General features: G+C 43.0%; 1 protein-coding gene across 14 annotated transcripts in view; it reads right to left on the bottom strand.

The window, feature by feature from the left end:
* ABLIM1 (actin binding LIM protein 1) overlaps positions 1-17,399 on the bottom strand; it is a 174,889-nt gene that overhangs the window by 41,833 nt on the left and 115,657 nt on the right. For all 14 annotated transcript variants that reach the window (XM_066620051.1, XM_066620045.1, XM_066620043.1 and 11 more), the window contains 3 exons: positions 9,941-9,985; positions 8,362-8,397; positions 8,069-8,198 (listed from right to left, as the gene is read on the bottom strand). In XM_066620051.1, coding sequence (XP_066476148.1) covers positions 8,069-8,198; positions 8,362-8,397; positions 9,941-9,985 — 211 coding nt within the window. The remainder of the gene's footprint in view (positions 1-8,068; positions 8,199-8,361; positions 8,398-9,940; positions 9,986-17,399) is intronic.

Here is a 17,399-nt window from a genome sequence, read left to right as displayed (position 1 = left end):
CTTTGTAAAGACGTGTCTGAATGGACTACCCTCTGAATCACAAAATAGGAAGCAATATCAGAAGAAAATAAGTCAAATCAGATGAAATGTTCTGTCGCTTTATACATTTTTTAAAATTGCCTGATGAAAAATATTGAGCTTTCAAATTCTCTTTACCTCTCCGATGACCACTAGCTACCACTAGCAGAAGAGCCAGTGGCAGAGGAGCCATTTGTCAAGCTTCCATCACCCTTTGACAACTTCCCTGGACATACAACTGGTTATCCTCCTCTCTCTAGTAGTGGAAATGAAAACTCTCCAAGGTGGTGCCACACACCACAAATTACATTCAGGATTCCTAAAATAGGATTAAGGAAACCAGGACACACATTTGCCATTTTGGAGAAGTTCCCTCCAGTAAGAGGCTGGAGTTGGAGAGATTAGGAGGATTCTAAATATTCTGAACAAGATTTGGACAAACTGCAATCCAGATTTGCCACATTTGATAGAAACTTTTAACCTGTTTCATGACTGGTTAGCCTTGGTTTCAATATACCAACAGAAGTGTAATGCTTGTTTCAGGGCAGATTCTGAAGTGCACCACCAATAAGAACATAAGAGTATAAGAACAGCCCCACTGGATCAGGCCACAGGCCCATCTAGTCCAGCTTCCTGTATCTCACAGCGGCCCACCAACTCATCCTGGTGCCCTCCCTTGCATCTGGCATTCTGACATAGCCCATTTCTAAAATCAGGAGGTTGCACATACACATCATGGCTTGTAACCCGTAATGGATTTTTCCTCCAGAAACTTGTCCAATCCCCTTTTAAAGGCATCCAGGCCAGATGCCATCACCACATCCTGTGGCAAGGAGTTCCATAGACCAACCGCACGCTGAGTAAAGAAATATCTGGTCTGTTCTAACTCTCCCAACACTCAATTTGAGTGGATGTCCCCTGGTTCTGGTGTTATGTGAGAGTGTAAAGAGCATCTCCCTATCCACTCTGTCCATCCCCTGCATAATTTTGTATGTCTCAATCATAATAACAATAACAATGGAGCCACTTCTGTCTAGGCATCACAGAAACCTTTCCACAGTGTAGAAGGGAAAAACTGAACAGAACAGTGCACAACAGCTTTTGGCATACAACAGGATGAAGAAACTGCATTGGTTAGTGCGACAATGGCAGAAGTTCTGAGGAGAATATGTGAGGAGAGTGACTGGAGGTGAAATTTGAATGGAAGGGTGTCAAGGGAGAAGAGTAGAAGCTAAAGTAAGAGTGGTAAGAGCTAACAAGAGCAGGAAAACAGTAACAGATAAGGGCTACTTTGGGAGTTCTTTTATTTTACAAATAATAAACAGTATATAAATGCAAATAAAAAATAAGGACTGGAAGTCCTCCATTCCAAAACATCAGAGGTGTGATCTGGGCATCGTGTCTCTGCCTTCCCATCCTCCCCGCCTCTTACAGGAAAACAGCACAGGGCTCTCAGACTGGGACACTGTGACGCCCCAGTTTGAAAACCACTGCTCTACACCCAACCCTCCCAGCTGGATTAATCTATTTCATCCAGGTTATATGCTAGGAGCTGAAAATCTGTAACACAAATAAACTTTTTGTGCATCTGAAATACAGCTTCCTGCACTCTTGTTTCAGAGCTTCACATGAAAGTACAATGGAAAAAATTTCTAGATGGAAAGCAGATTTCTTCCTAGGACACACAGCACAAACACTATAATGGCAGCTAAGCGCACTGCAGAACCTGATCGAGTTCCACAATTTCTATCATGTGCCATGTGCCAAAAGGAGCCTGAATGAAGTCACCACAGAGTAGCGTGCAGATGCACAGCTCATGACTCTCTGCAAGATTTACAATATGGTTATTGTGCTTTAAATAAATCATTTCCTTCCTGGTTTGGTTTCTCTCATTCTGCAGTTCACACTGAGAACCCAGGGCACAAACTTCAACTCTCCAAGAGACTTTCACATTCCACATCTCACACTTCAGAAAGTAATAACTATGAGCTGATCCACAGTGAAGTTTAGCGATGTCAAATTTACAAGAGCCATGGGCTCTTCAATGTAATGGGAAAAAATGAGAATGACTTTTTAAAATGATAATGCTATAGTAAGGTTTACAGCATGGAAAGTGAAACAGGAATTTATGGATCAAGTGCATGCAGACATGAGTTGTGCCTCAGTTTTTAAGGGACCCCACGTTTAAAGTATGAAGGGAGCTTTGCTACCGTGATGATTAGAGCAAACTGAGAGGAAAAGGTTGTACATGAGTATTGTGCAATTGGGGAACAAAATCCCTATAAAAACACACACTCGAAAGTCAGGAAGAGATAATTTGGAGGTTGAGGTCTAGTAGCATTACTGCTAAAGTAGTGTTTCTCAAACTAGGTGGGTCGCGGGCCAATTTCAGGTGGGTCCCCATTCATTTCAATATTTTATTTTTAATATATTAGACTGGATGCCACCATAGTATGTGACTGCATTTGGGGAAATGTTACAGACCTGTACTTTTAACAAGCTACTATATATATTATTTTAACAATGATGGTAAATGGAACTTACTCCTGGGTAAGTGTGGATTACAGCCTAGGACTGTTAAAAATTTTCCTGCTTGATGATGTCACTTCCGGTCATGACATCATTTCTGGTGAGTCCTGACAGATTCTCATTCTAAAAAGTGGGTCCCGGTGTGAGGACCACTGTGCTAAAGCATTACTGTCCATGAAAGTTATCAGTGTAACATTCAACAATAAATGTTACTGGTGTTAGCCCAGGATGGACAAAATATGTCACAGGCGTTAAGCATACAAACCCTGCCATTGTGATTAATTAATCTAGGTGACTGCTGCTGCTGTATCAGGTCCTGACACTGACTGGGTACAGGGAGCTGAGAAGACTTACGTGGGCAAGAGACAGGTGAGCACTGAAAGAAAGGGACGGTGGATGAAGAAAGCGGCAGGGCAGTCTTTGAGGAGGATCGGGGGTTCTAGAAGGAAGAGCAAGTGGTGGACAGAGCAAGGGAGGACAAAATAATTATTGATGTTGCAAATATTTTGAGGTTTAAAAGTAAGCACATCTCTGAAAACAATTTCAAAGAGATCAATTTTAGCCACAGCATACACGTGACTTTCAGATGTGATAAATATAAGCTATCACAAGGTTATTTTTCCATGCCCTTTTCAGATGGAGAAAATAAGAGAATGTAGCATCGTGTATTTGGCGTGGGGATTTACCATGTAAGGATGCATTCTTCTTTCAAATCATCTGAAGGAATACAAGTACTCCCTGACTTATCTGAGCCACGATTTTGAAGTTTCTATAAAGTTTGGGCTGTGCAAGAGAAGCCACCTGCGCTCACCACCTGCTGCACTGTTACTGGTCACCACTCTGCAAGCTGAGACTGTTCCTAGCCACCCACATTTTCCTCTTTCATTTAAACATCCTGCATGGAAGAAGGGGCGAGGTAACCCTGCTCCAAGGACCAGAACACAGCAATCTCGCTCCTTCTTCCATGCAGTGGTATCACTCGGATTTGCATCACCCGGTATGGGAGGCCAGCACATCACCCCCCATGATGGAACTCCTCCCACATAGTGGGCGGCACAATGACCAGGTTGTGGGCGTGGTGACGTACCATTGCCCACCCCACTGCTTTCTGGTCTATAACTTTTGATAGAACACAGATACTTCAATGTGGTTTTTTTCATTGCATTCTGTCATAAATTACGCATCAAATGGTATATGTGATGGTATTATTTCTAAAAATCTCAATTTTAGCAATTTTGGTCACTAGCGGTATCACCCTCCCCCCCCCGAATGTCACCTTACTAACATCTTATTGGCTCCATGCTTTGTCATAATCACACTTCGTTAGCTCTTTGAACAAATCAGTCTCATTGGTCTCTTCTGAATTAAGGAAACATACTTTTTTGTAACATAAGACAGTTGTAGGTTTATTTTCTGGATAGAATGGAAATATTTCACTCCGGTTTTATTCACTGCATTCTGCTGCAAATTACACATCATATATAACATGATGGTATTATTCCTACAAACCACGATGTTAGCAGTTTTGGTCACTAGTGTGTGCCCCCCCCCCCGTGCCTATCACCTGGTGCGGTCCACACCCCCTTAGCAATGCCACTGCTTGTGGGCTCTTGTGAGGAAATATAAGGCAGTCTAGGAATGTTATGTTTACAGAGCAAAGCAAGTGGTGAGATGTACAGAGTGACAAGTGTAGGTGGCTCCTATTGAACAGCTCAGTTCCGACTTACATAAAACTCAGCTTATGTATTGGCACCTGGAATGGAAACTTTGCATAAGTCAGAGAGTGCCTGTAAATACCAATTCATATGGCACATTTGTACAACATATTCATCTCAAGAATCTGATGGGTAGAATTACCTGATGACTATCCATTAAGAAGTGAAATTGGCCTTAAATACCAAGGAAGAGGATGAAAGACTGCTGCTGTAAGTGATAGATGACTCTGGGCAATGCCAGCATAGTGGTGGTTTAATGCTAGATTTTAACTTGAGGTGTACAGGCATGGGAAGACGTGTTGCTGGAGAACTTACAGAAAATGTGAGACATGTCACTGAGTTTGAAGAAAAGGAACAACATCCAGAATTATGACAATTTTGAATTACACTCCACATATTGGAAACAGCAGTATTCTACTGCACGTATTTTAAAGAACCGAAAATGGATAATAATGACACTATATATTACAATTTTATATTTGAACTATACTAAGGGCCCAATCCTATCCAACTTTCCAGCACCAGTGCAGCCGCAATGCAGCCATGAGGAAAGGGAACACATGTTCCCATACTGTGAGGAGGCCTCTGTGACTGCTTCCCCACCACAGGATGCAGCGCATGACCCATGGGCACAGCTGCACCGGCACTGGAAAAGTGCATAGGATTTGGCCCTAAGTAGTCATAATTTTGGTAATTAGGTTAAAAATATGCCTCCATAATTTTCAGTGCCACACTTCCCTAAATGTAAGAAAGTTTACTCTTGAATACTAATTTAAGGAGGGCCCTTAGAAAGGACATATATTCCTCAAAGAGAAGATATGTCAGGTCTAACATAGTCATGATGCAGGCCTCAGGCATGCTGGGAACCACTGCCATCTAGTGGAGAGGTGCCTTATTAGCTTGCCTAGAAAGCTAATAATTCTCCAGTGTATCGGACACTTGCTTGAAAGGCCTGACCTTACCTTTGACATGGGGGATGAAGTGGTGTCGGAAAGGGGAGTAGGGACGGGAGTCATTGTGGGTGGAGCTGAGACTGCTAGTGCGCAGGTGGGAGGACTGTTGCACACCAGTAGACAGCAGCTCTGCAGCAGCAAGGAATCATGAAGTAGGACAGAATGGAAACAAAGAAAAGAGAACACAAAATAAGACAAAAGCAGGGGAGCGGCAGGGAGAGGACCATTGGATACTAGGCTCTGAAAAGCAGGAAGAAACAAGATTAAAAGGTTCCAGGCAACAGAGGTCGAGACAAAGTCACAAGAAGCAAGTGAAGACAGGCTCTGATTTGTATTGGATACCCCTTTGGCACAGGATAAAAGAGTATGCTTTCTGTAAGTTGTGATTGTCGTGTATGTATCTTACACTCTGAGCTCAAGTCAGTTTCAAAAGCAGCAGCTGTTGGGTGAAACAATGCCAATGGAGAAGCTAGCAAGCTCTTCGCTATTGTGTAAAGACATTCTAGAATTGCATTTCTCAACCAGTGGTGCTGGTACCACTGATGGTACTTGAGGTGGTGTCCAGTACCCGCAGTACCCCAGTCATTGGCAACAAGACTAGCAATGCAACACAATAAGCAGCAACAGGAGACACAGATCGGCAGGCAGAGCTCCAGCGTGTGCTTTCTGTATACTCTAAAAAGCCCTTCCACACACCCTGAGCCTCTTAGCAGTGTTTTTTGTATTGCGTCTGGCTTCCCAATCTGGTAGTAACTGTTAATGACATCATTGCCACTTACATCTGGTGGTACTTCCAACAGGCAGACCATGAGAAGTGATATAGTGGGGGACAAATGTTTAGAAATGCTGTTCTAGAAGTAAGTTTATGGTCTTTTCCATAAAAAGGACAAAAAGTGCTTTGCCTCCAGTGTGCCACTTGCAACAAAAAATTTTAACATGGCATACCTTCCTTAAACAGAATACATGCTCTACCAATGAAGTACTTTCATTTGGCTTGCAATTGAAGAATATGTCCTTCATTTCTTGATCAACTGATCATTCAATTTATCACTTCAAGATCAATTTCTTCATGTGAAAACACATTCAAGGTTTAAGAGCTGCAATTTTCAACCAGCGATTTTGTTGTGGCATATTGCTTTGGGTCCACAGGTGTGCCCAAGGAGTTTGGGGGAGTATCATTTGTAAGTAGGGCCATTGGAGGATGCCTCCCTAAGCAGGGCAGTGTGCCTTGTCAATTGTCAAAAAATTGATGGTGTGCCTTAAAAACTTTAGCAGGTCAGTTTGGTGTGAGACGAAAAAGTTTTAAAATCAGCATTTTAAAGAGTATGCAGAGACTATAAGCTTCTGCATTTGTGTAAAGAACGAAGCACCCTGTATAGTTTATAAAAGCAAAGAAGATCTTCCACAAGAATTTCGGAATGCAACCTGATTGCTTTCCCATACTATAAACAGATTTCTGAAACTATCTTAGGGGTGTGCCTATATCCATGTAGATAAACAACACCAGGAAACCATTCAATATAGTTGCAAAACAGGCTCAGTCATTTTTGGGTTCTTAGGAAAATTCCACAGATTTGATCCTAAGGGGAATAAAAACACTTTCTACACCTACTGCACCAAACATTTAATTTATTGCTTTTTAAAGTCTATATAATTTCTCATGACAATTAAGGGATTAAAATTTTTGAAATACTATACTTTATGCTCTATGCATAGATTCAAATATTAGCGCGGGCACCAAAATTCTTCCAGAAATGGAACCAGAGACAGCGTGACTGTCTATTATTGTTATAGAAAGTATTTCTATTACTGACACATGAGTCTATGGTCTCCATTCACATTTGCAACTCTGTACCCGCATTATGTGTGTGTTAATCTGTATGAGAAAAAGGAGGTGGAAGAAACATATTATTCCAAGAGAAATAATGAGAAATGGCCATTGTTTGGACAAAGCTCTGAATCAGAATGAAATTTGGGGAAAGTCTGGGTTTATCCATAATCCAGCATTTATGGAGAAATATCACAATAAGCAGAAATGTGCTGGCTCAATGAGCAATGTGGATCTTAAAACATCATCGTCAGTATCATACGATACGCCAAATTTGGTTTTTGTGCCATGCCATTAAAACAAAGAACTCCTTCTGCAAAACAACTGTTTTCAGTCCAACTACAATAACAACAACAAATCCTTGGAACTAAAACTAAAAGCACATTAGTCTTTTGATAACAGGGTTCCTATTTTAAAAATATATCGCTTGCACAAGGACATTTGCTTTCTCTGATTTGGGAAAGGGATGCAATTCTCCCCATTCAAATCTGGCTCCAAAGTTTAAAGTTCCAAATTACAGATAACCTTAAATTTTGAACATCAAAGGAGTTATGTGACCTGTTTTAATAGATTATTAGGAGTATTAGCAAGCTAGGAGAAACCAGGGCCTAATTAAAAAGATGCCTATAGCTCAATATTCAGTCTTACTTGACACTTATAAAAGTAAGTACAGACACCAATTATAATTGCCCAAGAGTTGAACTGTGGTGGCATTTAGGTATAAGCCATAAAGTTGGTATTATATTAGTATCCTAAGAATGCTATTTCCCCCTAAGATTCAAACATTTTCCCAAATAACAGGACCCATTGCAAAAAAAACATGTTGTTGTATAATTAGCTGAAATTCTAGCCCTCTTTAGTTAAAAACTTAATCAAAAAGAAGGAGGAAAAAGATCAAGCAGTTTTATAGCATGTAAGAAATCTTTTAATTAAACCCAAAGAAGCAGATTCTTCTCCTTTACACCTCCACAACTTAAAGAAATAAAGATTCCGATCAGGAACCACAAAGTGGCAACAGTCCTTACCAGGTCTGTGAAAATGCTGGGGTGAGCGTGACATTGTGGGAGTGTAACTGTGACGACTGTACACAGGGGAGCCAATGGAACCCTGACTGGTTGATCGGTGGATCATCCGTTCCCGAATATCTTGATAACCCTAAAGAAAGACCATTTAAAACATACATTGATATTCAAGCATATAAGCACAGAATGGCTACTTGTTGTTTAGGCAAGTTGCCTGGTTCAGGCTTGGCAGCAAAGGAAAAGCAATAATAATATTACAGGAATACAATGAAGGTCAAGAGTTTCATCGAACTTACTTCTGCAGATGGGGTTGGAGAGAGTGTCCTTGGAGACTGCAAGATATTGAAGAATGAAAGTTATATATAAGACTTTGCTCTTGATTTGCTGCACGTGCCCTAGTAATAATATTTTCAAGTCTATTATGGAAGTGAAAACATGAACAAATTCTTGGGGCCAGCTAAATATAGGGATGTCGGTCACACTGGCCCCTGGATCTAGGGAACTCCTCAAATTTCAGGCCACAAAAAGGATGAGTGCTTAATTTAAGCAAATATTCTGCACAAGCGAACTTTAACAGCTGATTATGGTACTAATTATAACATTAGCTGGAAAGACGACAATCACAAGCATTATTAATTTGACAGTTACAGTAGTTCTGCAAAAACCTTTTAAAACAAGAAATTAATGTGCAGATATTTCTTTGGCTCAGGGTTTGAGTACCACAACAAATTCTACTTTTTAGACTGTTCCCATATATGACACATGATGAGGCCTGGAACAAGTTTCATGGCTGAGTCTGGTGAACCTTGCTCCCCTTGAGCCCTCATCTAATCCTAAAGCAGGAGAGATAACATTTCTAGGTAAAGAAACAAGCCGGAAAAGTTACCATCCCTTTTTGAAAACAATGTCATATGTGAGGATCTCTTTACAACATGTTAACAACATGCATTTTTATTTGGTGCCGATTTAAATTATGAATGGTCATTTCAGAGTGAAGATGTGGGATAAGAAAATTAATTATGTTTGGGGGCAGCCTTTCTTCAAGAGCCCATTTCAGTAACCATCACCCACTTACACAAGTCAGGCTAAGAAATAATGATCACAGCCACTTTATAATCTGTATAGTAAAACAAGGATTTGAATCCACATCCAAGTCCAACACTGTACAGGAGCTCTTGAATGTATCTGGGATAGGCTGTATTTGTGGCAAAGGATGGTATATTCGCTGCACCACACAACCACATAGGTGCTCAGGTCATGGACTGGATTCAAAAGAACTGTGAAGGAAAATCGCTACCAATGCCATTTCACAAGCACTTCCTCCAAAGATTGCAGAACAATGCAAGCAACAGGTAGTTCTCATGGTTCTGTCTGTACAATCACTTATACAAGCAGAATATCATGTTCTGGATGAAGTTTCACCTTTCCTGTGCAATGCTTCAGCACAATACTGTAAAACAGTTTCTCCATGAACTGAGGTCACCCGTTGCGTGTGGAACAGCACCTATGGCTACCCACCCCATGTCCAGTGCTCTATTATTCAATCCAGTCTCTGAGGTTACATAGTGGCATAGCAAATCTTGTTACAAAACAATCACAAAGCCATCCCAGATCAACCCATGCCAGTTTGGTCATGTGAATTAGCCCTGAAATAGAAGTGCTAGTTTCCAATAACCTCCCCTTAAAATGTTCCTACAATATAAAAATCAAACATATTCAGGATTTGTCCAACAATTCTCACTTGCAAAATAGGCAGAGATAAGTCAGTGACTGGCAGTCAAGCATCATAACAACTAATTTCCTTTCATGTCCACTTTAGGTTTATATGTTACTACCAAAGACTTGTATGAATGTTGCACCTTTTTTCCAACTTACACTTTCATCGTGCACAGGTGAACTGCCATATCTTGAACTCTGAGTCTGTCAAGGAAAGTTTGGGTTCATCATTCTTTGTGCAAATTCTGGAAAGTTTTTAACAGAAAGTAAAGCAAAACAAAGCCTAAAAATCAATAACCTCAGGTGCACTTGGGTAGCACCATGCTACCAAGGAAAAGGCAAGGTGGAATCTAGTAAAAATCAAGTCTTCCACAAATATCCTGAAGTTTGATCCTAGGCACATTATTTGTCAGGTCTTGAGTGAGTGATCCATTTGTCATGGTCAATGTCTGGCATTGAAAGTTTCAAGAACAAAACTGTCAGGGTTTGTAGCTAGAGAAATATAGCCCTGTTTCATGACTGCATCTCGGTTCTCCATGTGTTTACAAGTGTAATTCACACCAAACCCAGAAGAACTCATAGTGTGCTAAACCCACAGTTCTGTATGTAAGTACAAGAGCAGAGAGTGCAACGCTTTTCTATTGGATGAAAATAAGCCTTCAGATTTGAGAGCAGCATTCTGAGAAGAACCCAGTAAGGCTGTGGCACTAGTTCAAGGTGCATCAATTGCAGTGGGTTTTCCACTGGCAAAAGAGACTGAGAAGAGGGCAGGGGAAAAGAGGATAGCACATAGTCCTTTCAGCAGTGGTCAGAAAGGCACTTCCTAAACCTGAATATTGGCCCAGCTGAATTAGCTAAACCTCCACTGCCCATGGTGGCCCAGCCATGAGGTGGACTGAGGTGGCAGCTTCAAGGAGTTGGTGGACCCATTTGGGATGCCCTGCATATCATGTCTGCCTGCTGCCCACCCAGCTGCTTCAGCCCATGTTCTAAAGCTCTCTGCACTTTCAGAGAGTGAATGAGAGAAGGAACAGAGCAGCAGCAACCCATCTCTTCCTCCAGCTCAGCCACTGCAAGCAATCACAATGGTAGTGCTGGAGAAAGGAGGAGGCAAAATTATCCTGTTCTGATTGCTTCCTTCTGTGAAAGTGATAAAAACAGGATCACACTGCCTCTCCCCACCTCCTTCATGCCCAGGAGTTAAGAAGAGTGTGACTTTAGTGGTTCCTTTCCCTTCTTCTTGCTCTTTTTTTTTTTAAATGGTTAGGGGACAGAAGAAAAAAGGGGACAGGAAAAGGAGGGAATTAGGCCTCCACTTCAACCATCATTGGTGTCACCCTGAGTCAAAACTGTACAGAACTCCCGACTTGTTTCATCAAGACTTGTCACCACATAGTTACTCAGAGACTCAGAAGTAATGCTCTATGGCAGTGGTTCCCAAACTCACCAGGGACTTGGCACCCTTCGCACTCACAGGGGTGCTGCATGGCACCATGTAGCCTCTTTTTTCCAGCTCGCTGGGCCGACATGCAAAATCTCATGAGAACAGCGCACTATGTCAGCTGGGAAGAGGCTATGCAGCACCCCGTGAATGTGTCATGGTACCCACTTCGGAGCCTCTACTCAATGGCCTTTGAAAAAAAGGAGATCATGCAGAACTCCAGTTAACATCAAAGCTTTACGTGTGATACCATGAGTCAGAGTCAACATAACCAGTTGAATGGCTGGTGCCGTTCACTTTATCATGAAACAGAGACAGGAAAAAGTGAACATGAAGGCAAGGGGAAGGGAGAGAATATCCATCCATAGAATCACTCAAAAGGGAGAAACCTGAGTTGCACATCTATATAAATATGTATTTGGTTCAGAATTCAAACACAAACTGTTGTAATTAATACCACGTTACCAGTAAAATAAATAAATTACTGGATAACACTGGGGGAGCAAAGGATTATTGTTTAAATCACAAGGTACCTTTTCTTGTCTGGAATCTACAGACTTGGCACAAGCAAAACTTGAATCAGCTCCACTGAGAATGTGCTTTGTTGCTGATTGGGTGGCCCTAGCAATTACACAGCAGCAGTCAGTTTAAAAATTAGGTATTGCCCTGCAAAAGCAAGGGTGAGAGAGGCAGAAGCAGCAGATGGCTAAAGACACTTAAAGGTAAAAGGTGAATAATGACGGAACAGAACACAGTCATACACTAAAAGCGCAGGCAGCCAAGAGCTCTGATCTCCCTTGTTCCTTGGAAAGCTATGGAGAAAGGAAAGCTGTGGGGAGTTTACAAGCAGGAAAGCCTCAGTTAAATAAATGAAATACATGAAATGACGCTCATATGCCACAGCTATAAAACCTTTCCCTAACAGATTTAATTAATGTTAACAGATCTGTTAATTAACAGATTTAATCAAAAGTTTTGATTCACTGAGAAATCAGATTCTCTACATTCATTCCTTGGCTTCGTGCGTTGTTCTGAACCAGAAGCGTTGCTGGTTAGCCTCCACTAGGTGGCACTGTGTGAAAATGTTTTCCATAGTAAGCCCTAAAGGTAGCTGTTGTGAGACTTGCCCGATATATCACTGACTGTACACTTTATAAAAGTTAGGGCCAAATCCTAACCAGTTTTCCAGCACTGACACAGCTGTACCAATGGGGCTTGGGTTCATCCTGTAGTTGGGTGGTAGTCACAGAGGCCTCCTCAAGGTAACAGAATGTTTGGTCCCTTACCTTGGAGCTGGAAAGTTGGTTAGGATTGTGCCCTTAGTGTGTCAAGCATAATGCTGACTGCCTTCCTTCCCAGTGCTGTAAAGCTAACTGTGGCCACAATCCTAACCAACTTTCCAGCACTGACATAAGGGCAATGCAACTCCAAGGTAAGGGAATAAACATTGCCTTACCTTGAGGAAGACTCCATGATTGCCACCCCGACTGCAGGATGCAGCACATGCCCCACTGGCATAGCTATGCCAGTGCTAAAAAGATGGTTAGGATTGCGCCCTAAGCTGTGTATTGTTACCTAAATTCAATCTGTGTGCACAACTTGGGTGAATCTAATCTTTCCTGGATATTATACTGCACATTGTTAGAACTGGCCTTAAGAATGCAGAGTATTATGAAAGTGTGTGCGCACACATATCTATGCTTACACAACTACAGGAAAGATCCCTCCAAAATGAATGGGCAACAATTCAATTTCTAGCACTGAATTTTATCTTTCCCTTGCGTGTATGACCCATGTTGACCCCAGATCTTCTCCATCTTCAAGGGCAAACAGTCAGTGAATCAGCATGGACAAAGGACAGATACATCCTGTGTAGAGAATCGAAGAGTTGAGTAAGTGCACCCAATCCCTGAAAAATGCTCTGTACAGCTAGACCTGTATGTACAAACAACGTTACTAATTGCCCTAAGACAGTGTTTCTCAACCAGTGGTACAGGTACCACCAAGCGGTACTTGAGGTGGTGTCTGATGATACCCGTGGGAACCCTGGACACCTGTCGCCTGGCAGCAAGACCAGGAATGTAACACAACAAACAACAGTAGGAGGCTAAGTTTGATGGACAGAGCTCTAAAACATGCTTTTCTGGGCTCAGAAAAACCCTTCTGTCCACCCTGAACTTCTTACTGATGTTTGTCACATCATATCTGGTCTCTCAATCTGGAAGTAACTGACGATGATATTATCACCTGTTACTTCCAGTGGTATTTTGAATAGATGGACCATGTGAAGTGGTACGGCGGAGAACAAACGTTGTGCAACACTGCCCTAGGAGATTCCACTCCATAAACCACAGCAAGAATAGACAATAAAGCGGCTTTGGAGCTTAGAAATGAACCAATTTCCCCGCTGGTCTGTTGCTTTACATATCTTCTGACAGGTCCTTTATTTCAGAGAAGGCTGACATGGCTGGATTACAGCACAGAGCCAGCTGTTTATACCTCAATTAGCAACTGAAGTTCCTCAAGGAGGAGAAAGACTGCTATATAACATTGCTAAGTAATGTTATGATCTACCACAGTGGTTCTCAAATTTTTAGCACCAGGACCCACTTTTTAGAATGACAACTGTCCAGGACCCACTGGAAGTGATGTCATGGTCGGAGGTGACAACATCAAGTAAATTAAAATAAATAATTATAAATAATTAAATTAAAGTAAAACAAATAAATAAGAAGTCAGCCCTGTTCCACCAAGTGAATTTTCTCTGTAGCCTGCCTGTAATAACACCCCCCCCTGCAAAAAAATCAGTAAGATTTTCAGCCCTACCCAGTGCCCAGTCTAAGTTCTTATATTTAAAACATTTCATTATCCACCTAGCTTTACAAGTCTAAAAAAGAAAAAGAATTCACCAGTTGAAGCCTCAGTTTTATTCTTTTTTGGGGGGGGGGCGCCTTCTGGAGCATTTGTTGAGCTGCACTTTCATCAGATTGGGACTATTCTGGTGGCCTTACATTCCTCTTTGCCTGACCTAACCACGAGGCAGGTTTGCTTACTCATGAGTAAACACAAATATGTATCTTAGTGACACTTTTCATAGGGCTCAATACATTCATCAGCTTGGAAGGAGGGACTTCCTTCACTGGTGTTTTTTGGGTGTTGCGTTCATCAAATCGGGACCATTCTGGTGTCGTTGGATTCCTTTCAGCCTGCCCTTTCTGATGGACTAAGGCAAGTTTGCCTGGGCACGTGCAAGTGCACAATATGGCTCAGTTGCACTTTCCATAGGGCTCCATGCATTTGCCTTCTCAGCTACCAGCTTATCCGTTAAAGTTGCGGTTTTCAAACTCTCTGGGAGTTTGAAAACCACAGTAAGTCCTTGCAGGGAAGGGGAGGGAAGCAGCAGGGCTGGGGGAAGAATCTGCAGGGCATCTGCAGGGCTCCCCAGCCTTCTAAAAGTGAAAGGGGAGCGATCTTGCTCCACTTCTGGTTCTGTGGAAGTGAAGTGTGACCGCTCCACTTTCACTTTTAGAAGTCTGAGGAGCCCTGCAGACGCTCGCGCAGGGCTCCCTGCACCCCAGGATGGCTGCTGCAGGGACTGGTGAGTGCATCCCAGTCCCTGTAGCCCCGAGCTTTGCAATCCTGGGGAGCGTGTCACTGCCTCCTCCCTGCCCCCGCCCCTGATTTTGAGAAACTCTGATCTAGCACAAACAACTTAGCACCTTGTAAATTAGTTGTCTAAACTTCATGTACAGAATGGGATAAAGGGAAAAAGACTGAACACAGCAGAATCAATTGCAAGAGAAAATGCTTTCTTACTTCCCAGAGTTATCTACAGTTTCCAGAAGGACAAGATCAGCCCAAACCATTCTTTCTTATATGCCTGGAAAACCAATGTTGGTTCTGATAACTGGGCATCTTCCTCAATAAAGAATGATAATTTTATTCCAGAATAATATGGACTTCTTTTGCACTACATTAGAGCCCAGATTATGGCTAGTCCATCAATGTCGCAGCAGACTGGTTGGGGGCACCCCTCTCTGTCTGCCAATTTGCCTCAGCTGCTCTTCTTTCTTTTTCTATTCCCTAGACTGAAGAGGGGCAGAGAGGAAGAGGAAATGGGAGAGGAGGAAAGTGCTGAGCTAGAACCTTCATGAGAGGGAGCAGCAGAGGCTGATACATCATTGTAAGGGAGGGGGCAGCATTTGGCAGGCAGTCACAGGCATCAGAAGGTCTTGGGCCAGCCTTGTCAAGTCAGGCTAGACTTGTCTTGTTTTTATCACCACAGGCCACAATCATCTGTACTGTTCTCTCATCTGGAGATTATGTACCTTATTTCTAAAGCCTGTCACTAGCCCTGATGTGCTTCTATTTTCTTTGGTAAACATCAGCTGGATCAGAACTACTACTGCTCCCCCAGTCTGAACCACAGGAGGGACAGGGTGCTAAAACTCTTGCCCCCATTATGGTCCTGATTCAGATAACTTTCTTCCAATAGCTGCAAATCAACAGCAAAAAAACAGTTTTCACGTGTGTCAGCAAGATCTTCTTTCCCTTGACAAATAGTAAAGAATATGGTTTAAAGCAGCTCTCACCAAACTACGGCCCATGGGCTGAATCCACTGTTTGGCAAGAGACCACCCTCTCTGTTCCCCTATGCTGCTGCTTTGTTCTGCTCCTGATTTGGGCACAGGGATGCTCTGGGCAGTCACATCTGCCTGGACTTCCAGCTGCAAAACCTGATGGGACACTGGGCAATAGACATGACTCTCCAGAGCATCCCTGTGCCCAGACTGGGAGGAAAACGAAGTGGTAGCACAGTGGAATGGCAAGCACTGGTCGGAACGGGGAGGACTTTTTCAGAGTGCAGTGGACTCCAGTTTGGAGACCAATGGTTTAAAGCCTGATCCTTTCCCCTTCTGTGATCCTAATTAATGAGGGCTCTTCAACCTCTCCAGACTGAGAGCAAAATCCAAAGTCCAGCTGAAATGTCTGCGTGACTTCCTCTTTGCCGACGATGCAGCTGTCACTACCCACTCTGCCAAAGATCTCCAGCAGCTCATGGATCGTTTTAGCAAGGCCTGCCAAGATTTTGGACTGACAATCAGCCTGAAGAAAACACAGGTCATGGTTCAGGATGTGGACTCACCTCCCTGCATTACAATCTCTGAGCATGAACTGGAGGTTGTCCATGACTTTGTGTACCTTGGCTCAACAATCTCCGACACTCTTTCTCTCGATACCAAGCTAAACAAGCGCATCGGTAAAGCAGCTACCACGTTTTCCAGACTCACAAAGAGAGTCTGGTCCAACAAGAAGCTGACGGAACATACCAAGATCCAGGTCTACAGAGCTTGCGTCCTGAGTACACTTCTGTACTGCAGCGAGTCATGGACTCTTCGCTCACAACAGGAGAGGAAACTGAGCGCTTTCCACATGCGCTGCCTCCGACGCATCCTCGGCATCACCTGGCAGGACAAAGTTCCAAACAACACAGTCCTGGAACGTGCTGGAATCCCTAGCATGTATTCACTGCTGAAACAGAGACGCCTGCGTTGGCTTGGCCATGTCGTGAGAATGGATGATGGCCGGATCCCAAAGGATCTCCTCTACGGAGAACTCGTGCAAGGAAAGCGCCCTACAGGTAGACCACAGCTGCGATACAAGGACATCTGCAAGAGGGATCTGAAGGCCTTAGGGATGGACCTCAACAAGTGGGAAACCCTGGCCTCTGAGCGGCCCGCTTGGAGGCAGGCTGTGCAGCATGGCCTTTCCCAGTTTGAAGAGACACTTTGCCAACAGTCTGAGGCTAAGAGGCAAAGAAGGAAGGCCCATAGCCAGGGAGACAGACCAGGGACAGACTGCACTTGCTCCCGGTGTGGAAGGGATTGTCACTCCCAGATTGGCCTTTTCAGCCACACTAGACGCTGTGCCAGAACCACCTTTCAGAGCGCGATACCATAGTCTTTCGAGACTGAAGGTTGCCAATACAGGTTCAACTACTTTTAACCAAAGGAAACTGAGGTATGTCAAGGCCAGTGACATATTTGTCATAAGGAAGCTGCTAATCACGATGCAAAAGACCTGTGAATAGAATCTAAAATATACCCACACACATTGCTTCATTCCAGATTATTAACTCTACTTCCCTAATCTTGAACGGTTATGTGCAGAAGACTT

This window comes from Tiliqua scincoides, chromosome 3 (assembly GCF_035046505.1).
Source record: "Tiliqua scincoides isolate rTilSci1 chromosome 3, rTilSci1.hap2, whole genome shotgun sequence".
Lineage (NCBI taxonomy): Eukaryota > Metazoa > Chordata > Lepidosauria > Squamata > Scincidae > Tiliqua > Tiliqua scincoides.
The sequence above is the reverse complement of the archived record's forward strand: the minus strand, read 5'-3'. Positions and strand labels throughout refer to the sequence as shown.